The sequence below is a fragment of the Hyperoodon ampullatus genome (genome assembly GCF_949752795.1).
Source record: "Hyperoodon ampullatus genome assembly, chromosome: 18".
Taxonomy (NCBI): Eukaryota; Metazoa; Chordata; class Mammalia; order Artiodactyla; family Ziphiidae; genus Hyperoodon; species Hyperoodon ampullatus.
Window position 1 is genome coordinate 39,643,362 of NC_136931.1, and position 15,813 is coordinate 39,659,174.

The 15,813-nt window shown below is 56.9% G+C and overlaps 1 protein-coding gene across 1 annotated transcript; it reads left to right on the top strand.

Annotated features, from left to right (window-relative positions):
- Positions 1-13,280: 13,280 nt before the first annotated feature.
- LOC307065906 (5-hydroxyisourate hydrolase-like) lies at positions 13,281-15,792 on the top strand (the record flags this gene model as incomplete). Its single annotated transcript, XM_079722913.1, has 4 exons — positions 13,281-13,340; positions 13,710-13,849; positions 15,115-15,250; positions 15,703-15,792. 4 exons carry the CDS (start codon positions 13,281-13,283, stop codon positions 15,790-15,792), a joined length of 426 nt encoding a protein of 141 aa, XP_079579039.1.
- Positions 15,793-15,813: the final 21 nt, after the last annotated feature.

Genomic DNA, 15,813 nt, shown 5'->3' on the forward strand with positions numbered 1-15,813 from the left:
GGGAGTGTGGGCGACACTTCAGTCAAAAGTCAAATCTCATCGGACACCATAGGACACACACGGGGGAGAAGCCCTATGTTTGTGGGGAGTGTGGGCAAGACTTCAGTCGTAAGTCACATCTCATCGGACACCAGAGGACACACACAGGGGAGAAGCCCTATGTTTGCGGGGAGTGTGGGCAAGACTTCAGTCGTAAGTCACATCTCATCAGACACCAGAGGACACACACAGGGGAGAAGCCCTATGTTTGCGGGGAGTGTGGGCGACACTTCAGTCAAAAGTCACATCTCATCGGACACCAGAGGACACACACAGGGGAGAAGCCCTATGTTTGCGGGGAGTGTGGGCGAGACTTCAGTCGTAAGTCACATCTCATCAGACACCAGAGGACACACACAGGGGAGAAGCCCTATGTTTGCGGGGAGGGTGAGGGAGTCATTACCAATAAACCACATCTTAACCATGGGAGGATAAATGTAGCCACTGCATACCTCAGCTCTGAGGGAGCTTCAAAGGAAGTCTATGACCCCTTACATTCCCTAAGAGTGTGATGAGCACAGAAATAACTGGTTAAATAGATCCTCTGCTTTCATGATAAGAGAGAAGGTAGATAAACAGCAGAGAGTTTCTTAATTGCCCTGGAGATGTTCATACCAATCCCCTTCATGGTTTTTTGGACTCCTGTTTTAATAAATTTTGTCTCCATACAAATCTGAAGCCCAGACTGTGTACCTCATTCCCCCCTTATCACTGAAAGCAGTGGGGTCCAAGAGGACCACAGAGAGCTCATACTCACAGCCCCAGTCTCCATAGGAACTGAACCCCTGGAAGGGCATTCTACCTTGGCCTCTCCTCGTTCCTCTCTGGTTTCCTCTGACTTCTGTAGCCTCAAAGGTGAAGGCCTCGTACATGAATGTGTGCATGCCTGTGTGCCTGGCTCAATCTGGGGTATCTGGTCTCCCTCGCTCTCTCTTTGCTGTCCCCTCAGGGTCAGCACAGCATGTGGACTCCAGATCCAACCATAGTGGGTCAATTCTCAGCTCTGCCCTCACCAGCTGTGTGACCTAGGGCAAGGTGCTCAACCTCTCTGTGCCTCTTTTCTAATCTATAAAATGGGATGGGAGCGCCAGTCTTTTGGTTTGATAGATAAGCACAGGCAGAATCTGGCACAGAGGCTGGCTGAGAGTGCAAGCCCCGCCCTTTGTTATTCTCTCCCTGCCCACGTCTTCCAGGTCTTTAGAGCTGGACAAAGAAGGGGCCACTCAGGCACTGGTCAGACACAGCTGCTTCACCTGCAGACTCGGCTGCCCTGACGAGGAGGTGAGAGGTCAGGATGCTCAGTGCGGGCAACCTCCCTTCCCACCGCTGCCCTTCCCGCTGAGCCTGGGCAGCCCCGGAGGCCCTGCACACACAGTCACCTGGGAAAGGCGGCCGTCGCCCACACCTGCTGAGAACGGAGTATGGAGCCGCGCCTGCAGGAACCGGGCCACCCGTGAGTCTCAGAACCTCTCCTGCCCCCCTGCACACAGTGTACTCGAAGCCCACACCGCAGCTTCTCTCACGCACGTGCCGTGTACCTGGGCCTGTGTGCTTCAGTGCAACAGTGTCGTCACCTTGAAATTCTTAACTGTTGAATATTTTATCCTTCAACTCACTTTTTCTAAGAGAAGTCTGGTGGAGAATGGGGCACGCTGTGAGCAGAGCCGAAGGGGGAAGCCCAGACCCCATGACTGCGAACAACGGCCCTTAGTCCCCCTCCCCATGCAGGCTTGTGAAGCATCTCTACGTGAACCATGTGCATGTCAATAACAAACATCCACTATTATTGTCTCCTTTCTTTCATGCTTTTTTAAGGGAACGTGTGTCTGTGGCTTTGTTTCCCTATAGGAGGAGAAGCACCATAAACTTTCCATCTTCTGCGGCTCTCAGCAGGGGCCACGGCAGGGACGGAGTTGGGGGTGATGCCGGCAGAGGGGCTTCGACTGAAATACTGTGGGGGAGGGGCCCCAGAAACTTCCAGGGGCTTCTCACCTGCACCTCCCACCAGAGGTGGCCCTAGAATCCCCTGCAAGGCTGAGCAGTTCAAGGCCTGCCCCCTCCCCTGCCCTCCCCTCTGGCAACAAACCTCACTCCTGGTGAGGCCGCCAGCCCCCAAGACGCCCCGAGTCCCTGGCCCCCATCATCCGCGGCCTGCACAGAAGATGGATGACCTGTGTGGTGGCGGCGATGGTGTGCGACCCCACAGTTCAGGCACAAAAAGGCACTCCGGCCTCTCACCCAGTCTCGGCTCACCTCTAGCAAGGGGGCTGGCGGTTTATACACCCTGCCGCCACCGGCAGCTGCTGGCAGCCACGATCCGCGTGCTGAAGGGGGGCTCGGAGGAATGTGCGCCGCCTGACATGCGCTGGGCTCAGCTGAGGCGCCTGTCCTGTCCCCGGGATGCCTGCAGGGCCTCCACCTGACACTGCGGGTGCCCTGGACGGGCACACAGGACACCAGCAGCCTCCACCACACGTGCCGCTCTGACTGTAGTGGCCCCATGGCTGTGCCAGCCCCACCTGCCTGCTGCTCTACCGGGACCCTAGCTGAGCAGGTGAGCGCGGAGCACAGAGGGTAAACTGGTCTTCGGCTGCCAGACTCAGCCTGGTCGGCCACTGGCCCAGCCAGTACCTGAGGCAGAGCTGCCTGTGGGGAGGGTGTCACCCGCAGACGCTGTCCTCAAAGCTCAGGCCCTTGAAAACTTACCAAAGAGGTTTTCTTAAGTTCGTTTTTAAAAGTAGGAGGCCGTTCATCTATCACCCAGAGAAAACTCCTGTAACATTCTGAAACATGTACTTTAAGATCTTATTTTGCAAGCTCTCGTGCTCGATGCCAACAGCTTTGTTTTTTTTTTTTTTCTCATAATATGCAGGTGTTTAGAAAAAAAAGAAATTTAGAAAATACAGAAAATAAAAGCCACTCATAATTGTATAGGGAACGCCAATTAACACAGCATCTGGTCACCCCACACAGACACATGTGCACACACACAGGAACACACGTGCACGTTTTTCTTCTAAGAAATCTTTTGAGCCCCCATCTTACCTTGTCACCGGCCTCTGTTTTTGCTCACCAAGACGAGCCCGCTTTGGCCTCATGACCGGTAGGTTTCCATGCAACTCAGAAGCAGGCGGGTAGCAGGGGCTGTGAGGGGTGGCCTGGCCCTAAGTGAGGAGACAAGAGCAAGCGCTTCTCCTCCGGGTGCAGTACCTTCAGGGGCCACTGGGGGAGACACCGAGGAAGAAGCTTCTCAAACGCCTTCCCTTCCGTTTCCATGGTTACAACGTGCCCCACGTCCCGGGGTCGGAGCGGGGCTTAACAGACCTTCTCTTGTTGGACATGAAAAGTGTTTCCAGAGAGAATCTGTCCAGATCTTGGCCTGGCTTGCTGCAGGTTTACCCATGTGGTGCATTCGGGGCTCAAGGAAGTTCTGCAGCTTCCCGGGTTTAGGGCCAAAGCACACCCCGCCCTCACCCCTCCCGCGGTCACTGCGTCTTCCCCTCCAGAGGAAGGTGTCTGGGACTACTGACTGCAAAGACACTACCGAAGAGGACAAAGGCCATGGCTGGCCCGGGGCTGGGGTGCTCCCTGGGGAGCAGAGGGGACATGGGACACTCAGTGCTGGTCTCACCTGTCCTGCGTGCTTATCCTCCTTCTCGGTGGTTGTGCGGCTTTCTGCCCCCGGGGGGCCTGCCAGCGAGGGGCTCCCAAGACGCTGAAGGCTGGGGTTGGCGGAGGGAGTGCTGGATGACAGGAAACCCAAGACCCTCCAGCAGGTCAGTGCGGTGAGGACAAGACCTGGCCTCACTGGACGGCTAGGCCCTGTCCTTTCGGGACACCCTCTCTGGACCCCCATCGGAGGTGTGGCTGTTTCCCCGATGCCCACCTTGGTCTCAGGAGGCAGAAGAGAGACTGGGTTATCCCTCCCACCTGCTGCCCGGGGAGTCACAAGGGCCCCTTTCCAAACAGTCGGAGCAGGCTTAGCAGAGGGAGTGCTTGGGTCTCACAGGGTCACTGTGGAGAGGGACTGACTCCTGACCAGGACCCTTCTTTGCTGGTTCTGTTTCTGTGTTGTCTTCACACCAAATCTCACGAGTGCAAGGCCAGGTTTTCACAGCATCACTGGCCCAGAGGCCAGCGAGCCTCCTTACGGTGAGTTTGTTACAGGCAGGGAGACAGGGCGGCTGGTGTGACGCTCCCCCGGGCGAGAGAAGGGACCACACTAGGTTGTGTCTCCTGCGGGGTTTCAGGGGTGCCGGCAATAGGGGCGGCCGCTCCTTTTCTAAATATGTCAGACAACCACTGAGTCCTGAAGTTATTCATGAAACATTTTTTGAGCACCTGTTATATTGCAGGTACCACACGTGAGGGTTGCAGAGGTGGAGGTGGGCAGAGCTGGGTGTCAGGAACCAGCCCTACGGTCGTGGAAGAGGCTGAGGATTCCATGAGATGCCGGCTTCTGATGGTGGAGTAGACATTTTCTACCGCAAATATTAGCTGCAAAGACACAAAATAAAGAGAGAGGCATGACTCTTGCAGCAAAAATAAGGGTGTGGGGTGGAGGAGAAGGTGGCAAGAAGAGCTGAGCAGAGCGAACAAGCAGGTCCTGTCACTCCAGTGTTAAGCGTGCAGGATCCAAGCCACCAGCTCAGCTCGGTCAAGTCGCTGCTCTGCACTTAGTTACCATGAAGCCCTGGAGCCTCCACTTCCCCTGCTGTTGGGTTGGTACAGGAAGTTCTCAGCACAGTCACTGCTGTCATCAATATGAAGCTGAGGGCCCTCTACATGTGGTGTCCTGTCCAGCAGACCCTCGGCCATACCCTCCGAGCCCAACCGAGGCCCAGACGAAGCCTCACTTCGCTGGGTGGCCTCACTGGGGACCCAGGTCCCCCCACCCCTGCTCGCACTCTAGGACGCCCTCACCCACAGTCAAAGCGAGTTCATGGCCAGGCCCACACTCCACCCCCGAGTGGGGAGAAGGAAGGGGCTGGGGGGCAAAGTGCCTTCAGGCAAGTGGTGCAGGAGTTCACCCATCAGCCCTCGTGGTCCATCCCTGGGAGCACGGTCACGGGTCACGTGCAGCTGCAGGGACGCGTGTGCCCAGCTGAAGTGCCTCCTGTGAGGACATGAACTCTCTGCCGTGAGCACTGAAGCAGGACACCCTGAGGGCTCCTTCCGAGGCTGGAAGACTCCCTGGTCCTTGGGACGAGAGATAAAGCCAGAAAGTGGGTTCTCGCAGGGGCGGGCCTTCTCTAGACCCAGCTTGGGGACAGCAAGAGTGGGACAAGGGGCCCCGTGGAGACTGTGCAGCCGAGTGACAAGCCCACGTTCACCTGGCGGGAGGCCTTTGAGGGGTCTGTGACGGAGAAAGCCCACCCCGTGAGACAACAGAGGGTTTCAGGGACACAGGGCAGCAAAATCAGGGAAAATGTGAAGACTCTGGGAAACTAAAGTACGAATATCAAAGAAACCCTTACTGCCCTGAAGGTTCCCCCTGACATGAGCAGGGGCAGCTCCAGGACTGCAAAGGTTTTTGTGGTTTCAAGCAGCAGAGACCCTGCTCCACAGCAATGGGGCTGGGGAGCTCGGGGGGCCACAGGCAGAATCTCACAGAGATGGGTCGACAGGGGCCACAAAGCACGGGGGCCCTTCGGGGATCGTGGGGCTGCTGTTGTCCAGGGTCGCCCGCTGTCCAGGGCCGCCCGCTGGCGGCCGCACCCCTGTCGTGTCCCTCCTGCTCACAGACCCTCCCCCGCGGCTGCTCTGGCCCCATTCCCTTCATGCCCCCAATTCGTGCCCCTGAAAGCAGCAACGTGACTGACTGACTGCTCCTGATTCCGGGGCCAGCAGGACTCCCTCCGGCTCTCCCTCCCCAGGTGCCAGCCTGCTCGCAGCCTCGGCAGCACCCCAGCAGCTGCTTGTCCGGAAGCTTCTGTTGGTCTCACGAGGCACCATGGGAAGCGCTGCCGTGTCCATATACCCATCGTTTCCAACCGACACCTGGGGATGGACACTGAGGTTCACGGGAGGTACTGGGCATTTCGTAGCAAAGGGAGCTGTGAGAGGATGTGCTCTGTCTCCTCCTCGCCTACGACCTCGCCTGCCACTAACGCTTCCTCCTGGGCCTCCACGCCACTCACCAGGCAGCACAGGCTGTGTTTGGATCGCCCTCCTGAGACGCAAAGCCATTTCGGGTCCTCTCCGTGGACCAGACACCAGAGGCTTGGTTCTAGCAACCGGGACACACTGCCCCCAACCCCTCGGCCCAGCCTCACCACTTCTCTCCCTCTGGTTTGTGTGCTCGGCCCCAGCTCCCGCAGCGTGGCCAGGGTCCAGACAGAACTCCCCTGACAACGGCAGGGGAAAAGAGAGGACAGAAGGGACCCGAGAGCAGTGGGACAGATGGAAAGATGGGGTATGGAAGACCGCCCTCCCCTCAGCCACCTAACAGTTTCTCAGCCCCTGAAGTTAATGGTGCACAGCGTTCCTATAGTGACAGTCACATCAAAGGATGACGTGAAGATTTCTGAGAAAGTAAACAAATCATTTGGAAATAATTATAAGACTTCGGTGAAGTATTTGAGCTGGCACTTACATCACCTGATGCAGTTTTGTTATCTGCATAGTGAGGAGACTAAAAAGCGAAGACATTTAATTTTAGAGTTTTTTAAAATACATTTATTTACTATTTATTTATTTATTTTTGGCTGCCCTGGGTCTTTGTTGCTGTGCGCGGCCTTTCCCTAGCTGCAGCGAGCGGGGGCCGCTCTTTGTTGCGGTGCGTGGGCTCTAGGCGCGCAAGCTTCAGTAGTTGTGGCCCGCGGGCTCAGTAGTTGTGGCTTGTGGGCTGTAGAGCACAGGCTCAGTAGTTGTGGCGCACGGGCTTAGTTGCTCCGCGGCGTGTGGGATCTTCCCGGACCAGGGCTTGAACCCGTGTCCCCTGCGCTGGCAGGTGGATTTTTAAGTACTGCACCACCAGGGAAGTCCTTAATTTTAGATTTTATATTAATTTGTTTGGTCGTGCTGCTTGTTAGCTGTTGACACCATCAACTCTTCTCCCCTTTGTCCCCACAGGAACCTCTGCAGATGGCGATAAGGATACGAACAACGTGGCCACTGCCTACACCCTCAGGCAAAGCCCTTCAGGGCCGCATCACAACACGTTCACCATCAACCAGCACAGGGGAACCATCGGTGTGCCCACTGCTGGGCTGGAGTGACAGGTCAGGGGTCAGGAGGGGGGCCACCCAGTGATGCAATCAAATCTACATTTGTCCCAGCTGGTGAGGCACAGACACCACCCAATCAGAACAGGCACCAGCGGTAAAGACATAAACATAAGACACGACACCATAAAACTCCTAGAAGAGAACGTAGGCAAAACATTCTCTGACATAAATCGTACCAATGTTTTCTTAGGTCAGTCTCCCAAGGCAAAAGAAACACACATACAAAAAACCCAAATAGGACCTAATCAAACTCACAAGCTTTTGCACAGCAAAGGAAACCATAAACAAAACGAAAAGACAACCTACACAATGGGAGAAAATATTTGCAAACGATGCTACCTACAAGGGCTGAACTTCCAAAATATACCAACAGCTCATACAACTCAGCAACAAAAAAACAAAACAAATAACCCAATCAAAAAATGGGCAGAAGACCTAAACAGACATTCCTCCAAAGAAGACATACAGGGCACTTCCCTGGTGGTCCAATGGTTAAGACTCTGAGCTCCCAATGCATGGGGTCGGGGTTTGATCCCTGGTCAGGGAACTAGATCTTGCATACCATAACCTAAGATCCTGCACGCTGCAACAAAGATCCCACACGTGGCAACAAGGATCCTGCGTGTGGCCAAATAAATAAATAAATATATTTTAAAAAGAAAAGGAAGAAGAAGAATACATGAAAAGATGCTCAACATTGCTAATTATTAGAGAAATGCATATCAAAATTGCAATGAGGTACCACCTCACACCAGTCAGAATGGCCGTCCTTAAAAACTCTACAAATAATAAATGCTGGAGAGGGTGTGGAGAGAAGGGAACCCTCCTACACTGTTGGTGGGAATGTAAATTGGTGCAGCCCCTATGGAGAACAGTATGGAGGTTCCTCAGAAAGCTAAAATAGAACTACCACATGATCCAGCAATCCCACTCCTGGGCATATGTCCAGACAAAACTATAATTCAAAAAGATACATGCACCCCTATGTTCATAGCAGCACTACACACAATAGCCAACACATGGAAGCAACCTAAATGTTCACCAACAGATGAAGGGATAAAGAAGATGTGGTACATATATACAATGGAATATTACTCAGCCATAAAAAAGAATGAAATAAGGTCATCTGCGGCAACATGGATGGACCTGGAGATGATCATACTAAGTGAAGTAAGTCATACAGAGAAACACAAATACTGCATGGAATCATTTATATGTGGAATCTATACATGACACAAATGAACCTATCTATGAAACAGAAACAGACTCACAGACATAGAGAACAGACTGGTGTTTGCCAAGGGGATGGGGGCTGGGGGAGGGATGGAGTGGGAGGTTGGGGTGAGCAAATGTAAGCTTTTATATACAGAACGGATAAACAACGTGGTCCTACTGTACAGCACAGAGAACTACATTCAATATCCTATGGTAAAGCATAATGGAAAAGATTATTTTTTTTTTTTTTTTTTTTTTTTTTTGCTGTAGGTGGGCCTCTCACTGTTGTGGCCTCTCCCCTTGCGGAGCACAGGCTCCGGACGCGCAGGCTCAGTGGCCATGGCTCACGGGCCTAGCCGCTCTGCGGCATGTGGGATCTTCCCAGACCGGGGCACGAACCCGTGTCCCCTGCATCGGCAGGCGGACTCTCAACCACTGCGCCACCAGGGAAGCCCAAAAAGATTATTTTTAAAAAAGAATGTATACATATGTATAATTGAATCACTTTGCTGCGCAGCAGAAGTTAACATCGTAAATCAACTATATGTCAATAAAAAAATATATCGATTAAATAAAGAAGAAGACACCAGCCACTCAGAGCAGACACTCAACCCATGAGAACAGACCCCAGACCAACTGGCACACAGACCAACCAGTCAGAAGAGGTGGCTGCTGCAGGCGGGGTCCTGCTGGCGCACACAGGCTGACGGTGAGCCCCGGGCACAGTGAGCCCTGAGGGATCCCTGGAGGAAATCAGAACTGTACCCCCAAGACCCCTCCTCTAACTGGCAAAACAAAGTGGCTCTGCCTGACACAAAATTAGACCACATCCCCTGGTGAAACCGGCAAACGTTCCTGGCATCCTGACCCCGTAAGTGTTGACCACATAACTGAAGGGGTCCCAGGACCCCCCAGTTTAGTGCTGGGACTAGGAATATGTTGATCAGGTCTCAATCCAGGAGAAGTCTCCTCCTGGGTCAGTTTTGGAAGGGGGTGGTCTGAATTTATCCAAGTCTGCTTCTCTGCTGAGTGGTGGGCCAAGCTGAGCCCTGAGGTGTGCCTGCCAAGACAGCGCCCCAGAAGCCAGTCACTTAGTGGAGGGAAGACCCCCCACGTTTAGTGCATCTGCTCTCTGGTGGCACCTCTGGTCCCCACGCTGACCACCAACGTGCCTGTGTGCCGGCAACCCCCAAGGTGAAGGCTTGTGACCGCAGCCGCATCACAGGCACCAGCAGCACCACCCCTCCCATCCTCGGCCTGACCTCGAAGTCCAGCGGAGGCCAGCGGATGTCTCGTGAACTATGTTCTACGGTGGCCCATGTGTCACTGCTGAGCAGCAGTGTCATGATGCAGGCCAGGGGTCCTCAGCCTGGCGGAACATTAGAACCCCCTGGGATGCACTGACCCACAAATGCTCCCTGTCCCAGGGCAAGGGCAGCCAATCCTGGACCAGGCAGTGACCCGAATGGGCACACAGGTGCAGAAAGCAGAGTCCCCAACACAGACAAGGTGCTGTTATCCCAGGGCAGGGAAGGGGCCTCACCTCCGGCCAGAGCTCTCTGATGCCCCGGCTTAAGACTAAGGAGGCTTCGGGCACAGGCGGTGTGGTGGGAACAGACTCGGAGCTGCTCCGGAGACGTGCAGCGCAGGACACATGGGTGAGTGAAGGCCAGAGGGAGCTTCCCGTAAAGAAACAGAGTGCAGACAGGCTTGGGGTGCAGGGGAGCCCGATGCGGGCTGGGAAGCAGGGCCTGGAAACCGTGCCTCTCTCTCTCCCACGCTCTCTTCTTTCATCTCTGCCTTCTTCATCTACTTAACTCCCGCTCTGCAGCCTGACGTCTCTGCCCTTGCGTATCTGCACACTCACTGTCCCTCTGTGCACATCTGCACACTCCTCCTGTCAATTCATTCAAGGGATATTGATGGAGCACCTAACTCTGGCCAGGTCCTATCCAGGCATGGGAACAGCCTTGACGAAACAGACAATAACCCAGGTCCTTGGGGAGCTGAAATGCTACCGGGGGCCAAATGCGCCCCTCCTGTGACCCCCACCCCTGGCTTCGCCTTCCTCAGCCTGCCGGCAGGCCCCCTGACCTCCAGCGCCTGTCACCCTCTGGCACTGCCCATCGTGTGGCCTTCTCAGCTCATAGCACCATGTGAAATGGCCTTCCCCTTGTCACCTGTGTCACCTCAGTGTACCTGGCGATGTTCAATATTTCCTCAGTGCAGGAAGGTCCCAGCTGCCCTCATGTCCCTTCCGTTGAGTTCTGACCACAAATTCCCACCACAGCGGCCTGGAAGGACTCCCGGGCTGGGGCGTGGAGTAGGGGCAGGGGCTCGGGCACCCTTGGTGTCATAGCGCAGCTGCAGTGCCTCAGGGGAGCCCCAGAGGCTGGTCCCACGTGGGCCTCTCCAGGGGCTCAGGGTAGGGCGGGGACCTCCCAGCGCCAGCACGGACCCAGACGGCAGCCCGACCAGCTGCCTTCTCACTGGGACAGGAGGACGGGCGACCCTCGTCGCTGCTCAGCGTCTCAGCCACCTGGGAAGAACGGTCAGTTCCAAGGTACTGAGCACCCTGTGTGTAGTTATATGTTTTACCTGCGTGATCTCAACTCCCTGAAGCAGAACCGCTTTGGGCTACCCACCTGGAAAAATCAACGCGAGTGGTTTAAAATCACTGCACGTAACACAATCCAGACACGAAAGGTCCCACCCACCTGCCAGGCAGCCCAGTGGCAGCACCAGGGATGCAGCTTCTTTCCTCCTCAGCGTGTGTCTTCCTTAGGGCCTTTGTCTGTCCTCCTGGTGCCGGGGAGGGGGCGGGGCGGGGGGTGTGGAACGCTGCAACTCCAGCATCACACTCACCTTGTCAGAAAGGAGTGGGGAGGAGGGAGGATTCAAGGCCTGTGTCTGGTCTCTTTTTACAAGAGGCCCAGCAGGTAGACGCGCACTTTGCTCCCCTGAGTGTGGTGTGTGGCCACTCCTGGCTGGAATGTGTAAGGCAGCAGGGTCACAGCTCGGGGGTCACGCGGCGAGCACGGCATGGCTGGCACTGGGCCTATTAGGCTGGACCCCCATGCCTACTCTTAATCAACCCACTGCCCTCCCAGAGGCACAGGGAAGGTTCCAGGTGAAGCCTGCAGGCTGGGGAGGGGGCCCTAGCGAGGCCCCAGAAGGAGCTGTGACAACGCCCTGCCCCGCACTCTCCCAGAACTAGGTTTTCTCTCGGGGCAGAGAAGGACGGAGGGGGTGAAAGGGCACCCTCCACAAAAGGTTTGATTGTTGTTTTTGTCAGCTTGCTTACGACATTTGAGACTTTAACTGTACAAAGAAAGGTTACAGAATGAAAATAATTAACGCTTGTCGACACTGCTTGTCCCAGAGGTGGACCTGGTATCATCAGTCTTTTGTGTACCACACTAGAAAATATTCCAGTACATGGCCCCTCTGTGCCTCAGTTTCCTCCTCTGTAAAAAGGGGATTCTAATAGCTGCACCCTGAGCTTGTGATGGTGATAAGTGAGCTTGCCCTTGTAACGGGCTGAAAGCTACTGTGGATTTAAAAACCACAAAGCTATACACGCCTCCCGCCCCGAGATGATCCACCTTACACAAAAATGGGCATCACTCTTTTCACTGGGCTGCACAGTTGCTGTGTGTGGCAGAGTTCATGTATTTAACTGTCCCCTGTGAGGACAGTCTGGTTGTTTCTGGTCCCGTCCCCATGGGCGTTTACCAAAACAGCTGTGTGTCTCTTTGGGGCCACCTCCTAAAAACGTGAGCCCTGCCAAATGTCACATGCATTTAACTCTCAGACAGACATTTCCTGATTGCCTGCAAAGCACTGTAACCAACACCCAAGTGTCGCTAGAAAGGTCCCCTTCCCCACCTCAGAGGGGTCTGATCCTTAACGTACAAATTGGCCACACTCACTATCCAAATAATTAGAAAAGCCTCTTTAGCGACAAGAAAAATGACTCCACATCCAGAGCAATCCAACCCGCCAGGCAACGTCACCCAGATTTTAAACACAGAATGCCCTTATCTTTATTTATACATTAGATACAGTCTGTTCCGTGTGTACATCACAGACTACTGCGAAACAATGATGGACTCGTGCCCGTCGGCTCAGCCTTGTCTCGTTTCCTCATTTCTGAATAGCCCAGACACTACCCTGTCAGTGTGCAGGGCCCCTGCTCCTTGGGGGTCGAGGGCCAGAGCGGGTAGGAGGAGGGGCGGGCAGTGCAACCACACGAGCCATCGGTCCCGCCTGAGGCACCACCACGTGGCCTGTCGGGGCTTCCATCAAATCCCAACCTTCCCAGGGAAGAAAACAAGCTACACCGGTTCAGGGACTCCGGGGGTCGTCAGGCTCGCCCTGCGCCGCCCAGCTGACGAAGTGGACCTTGGCTGGACATACTCGCCCCGCCAGAGCCCCACCCCCTCCCCGTGCCCCTTCCCGTCCGGTCCCGCCCAGCACTCCACCCCAACGTCCCCGAGCCCTGCCCCTCGGACCCCCTCCCGCCCCCCAGGGCCGCTCCACTTCCGGGCCGGGAGGAGCCTCCACGGCCCCGCAGGTCTGTGCACCCTGATCGCCCACCCCTCCCGACCGCCCCCATGAAGCCCCCTGGGCCCCTCCAGGTGGGCACCGAGGTGAAGCCGCTGTGAATCAGACCAGCCTCACTCCTCCCTGTGGCTCCGCCCCGAGTTTGGTCAGACACGTGGCCCCGGGGCCTGGGGAGGTTCTGGGGGTGGCGGCGTGGTGTCGCCATCTCGCCAGCCCCCAGGCCGGCCTGGCATGAGCTCCGGGGTCGCCCTGCGGCTGCAGACACTCCAGCGACACCTGGGCTCCCCGGAGGTAGGGGGACAGGCCCGGACTCGGAACCCCTGAACTCTCCTTCACCTGGGGCTAAGGGGACAGAGCTGGGTGCCGGGAGAAGAACCCCGTGTGGCCACCCACAGCCGGCACTGACTGAGGGAGAGGCCCCTGGGTGTGGAGACCCCTTCAGTGCTGGGGGGAGGGGGCTGCTGGGGGAGGAGGGGGACAGGTCAGCGACCTGCATGGCAGTGTGTCACCGCAGCCTGCTCGGGCTGCTCGGCAACTCCACCACCCAGGGCCCAGGGGCAGTTTGGGACTTTGTCCCCCGGGGCTGTTTACACCAACTCCGCTGCCTCATACCAGCAGGTGTGGACACAAGGCAGCTTCCCTGCCCCTCTTGTGGCCCAGGGCAGAGGCATGGAGCCGGGCAGCAGCCCGCTGACCACACACGTACTGGACACTGCCTCAGGGCTTCCGGCCGAGGTCCTCTGCCTCCATCTGTCCAGGCTCGAGGACCATGGCCAGCAGTGGACCGAGCTGAGGAAAAGGTAGGAGGGCGGTCTGGGGCAGGATTCGAGTCCAGACCACCTCCCTGCCCCACACCAGGGCAAGGGGTGCATGCCTGGAGGGCAGGGACCAGGGCTCACCACAGCCGGACGGTCCCCTGCAGACTCTCAGGGCCGCTCTTTCAACAGGCTGTGTAGGCCTGGTCAGGGCCACAGAACGTGTTGGGACAGCTCCCAGCCCAAGTGCCCGCTGCAGGGGGAAGAGGGGTCTGTCTCTTCCTGCAGGCTGGGCCGGCCAAGGCCTGAGGTGGGACCTGAAAGGCCTGGTTGTCACTGCCGGATGGGTGGCCTGTGCAGGGCAGCAGGCGAGCACTGGACGTTCTCTCCATTCTCACTACACCTGTGTGCAGACACCACAGGCACCCCTTTCCTAGACTGGGGGGCGAGGGGGGACGGCTGGGGCAGCAGGAGGTGTCCGCTGCCTGGCAGCACTACCCCTGCCCCAGGCCCAGGCTCTGCCGGGGGACGCCCAGCCCAGACCGGCAGGTGTCATGGGTCAGCCTGTGAGCAGCTTCCCCCGACCCTCCCGCTGGTGTGGGCTGGTAGGCTGGACCCCAAAGGTTCCAGGCCTGAGGGTATGGAGCCCTTCAGAAAAGCCGGGGGTCCGGGTCCCGTCTGAGCTTGGAGGAACACACAGAGTCCAGGGCGGGGGGCCGTACAGACCCACTCCCAACCACACCCCCTGAACTGCGCTGGTAAATGCCACGCTTTCTGATCACAGCACAGACGCTTGCGAGCACGGCTGCAGGTGACGGGGGCGCGTAGCGAGCAGAGGCCCTCAGAGCCTCCACTGGTGAAGCTGCAAACAGGCCACCACGCGGACAGCGATTTGGGTACAGTTACTGAACCAGAAAGCCACACGCAGTATATTAAACAAAAAGTACACGTTATAAAACAGTGTGACTAGTACAACCTGTTTTTAAAGCTTGTAAATGAGCATATTTATGCATAGAGAAAATCTGAAAAGTATACATGCCAGATATAAAGCGATGATTGCTCATGGGGTAGATTGTGGGAATTTTCTGCCTTCTGCTTCTCTGTGATTTCTTAAACAGTGCGCAGTGTCCCTGGGCTGCCCCAGAGCCCCAGGTCCTGGAGGCTGTCCTGCTCCACAGCCGCCCAGGCCCGCTCACCCGAGTCCCAGTCAGGCTGCGGGGACATCGGAGGCCGGTGGGCATGCAGCCCCGGGGGCCCCAGGCCGGGGGCCCCTCAGCCCCCTCTGCAGTGCCCCCGCTTCCTCTCCCCAGCTACACGGACCCTGACGGCCGCTGCCCTGGGCTCCTGCTGCCAGGCCAGATGAAGGCGGGCACCTACAAGCTGGCCTTCAACACTGAGGGCTACTGGCAGAAGCGGGGCCAGGAGAGCTCCTACCCGTATGTGGAGGTGAGGGCCAGATGGGTGGAGGCCCACGACTCACTGTGACCGGCAGGCTGACCCTGCGCCTCCACCACCTCGCACCTGCTTTGGGCTCCCAGAAGAAAGGGGTGCCGGACTTGACCACATCACACCTGTCCCTGCCCTGCTCCGGGGTCAGGCTGACTCAGCCCCTGCAGAGAGGCTCACCCGAGCCCCATCCAGCTCACTGTCCCCCTTCAGTTGACCTGTTCGGGCGGGACACCTTGGGAATTTGCAGACCCAGGGCCCCTCAGATCGAGTGCTTTCTTTGGGGAGGACCCAGCCACACCCACCGCCCCCCCAGCTGGCCCTGGGGCTCCTGACCCCAACTGCAGCCCCAGGCCAGCCGTCTGGGCTGCTGAGTCCACGGCAGCACTGGGGCCAGGCTGAGTGCACTCTGTGCTGGCCCCTGGCTCTCCCGGTGTCCCCTCTGCCCGCAGGTCGTTTTCACCATCACAAATGAGACCCACAAGTTGCACGTGCTGCTGCTGCTGAGCCCGTGGTCTTATACCACGTACCGAGGGAGCTAGCGGCTGACCGGCAGCCGGCCT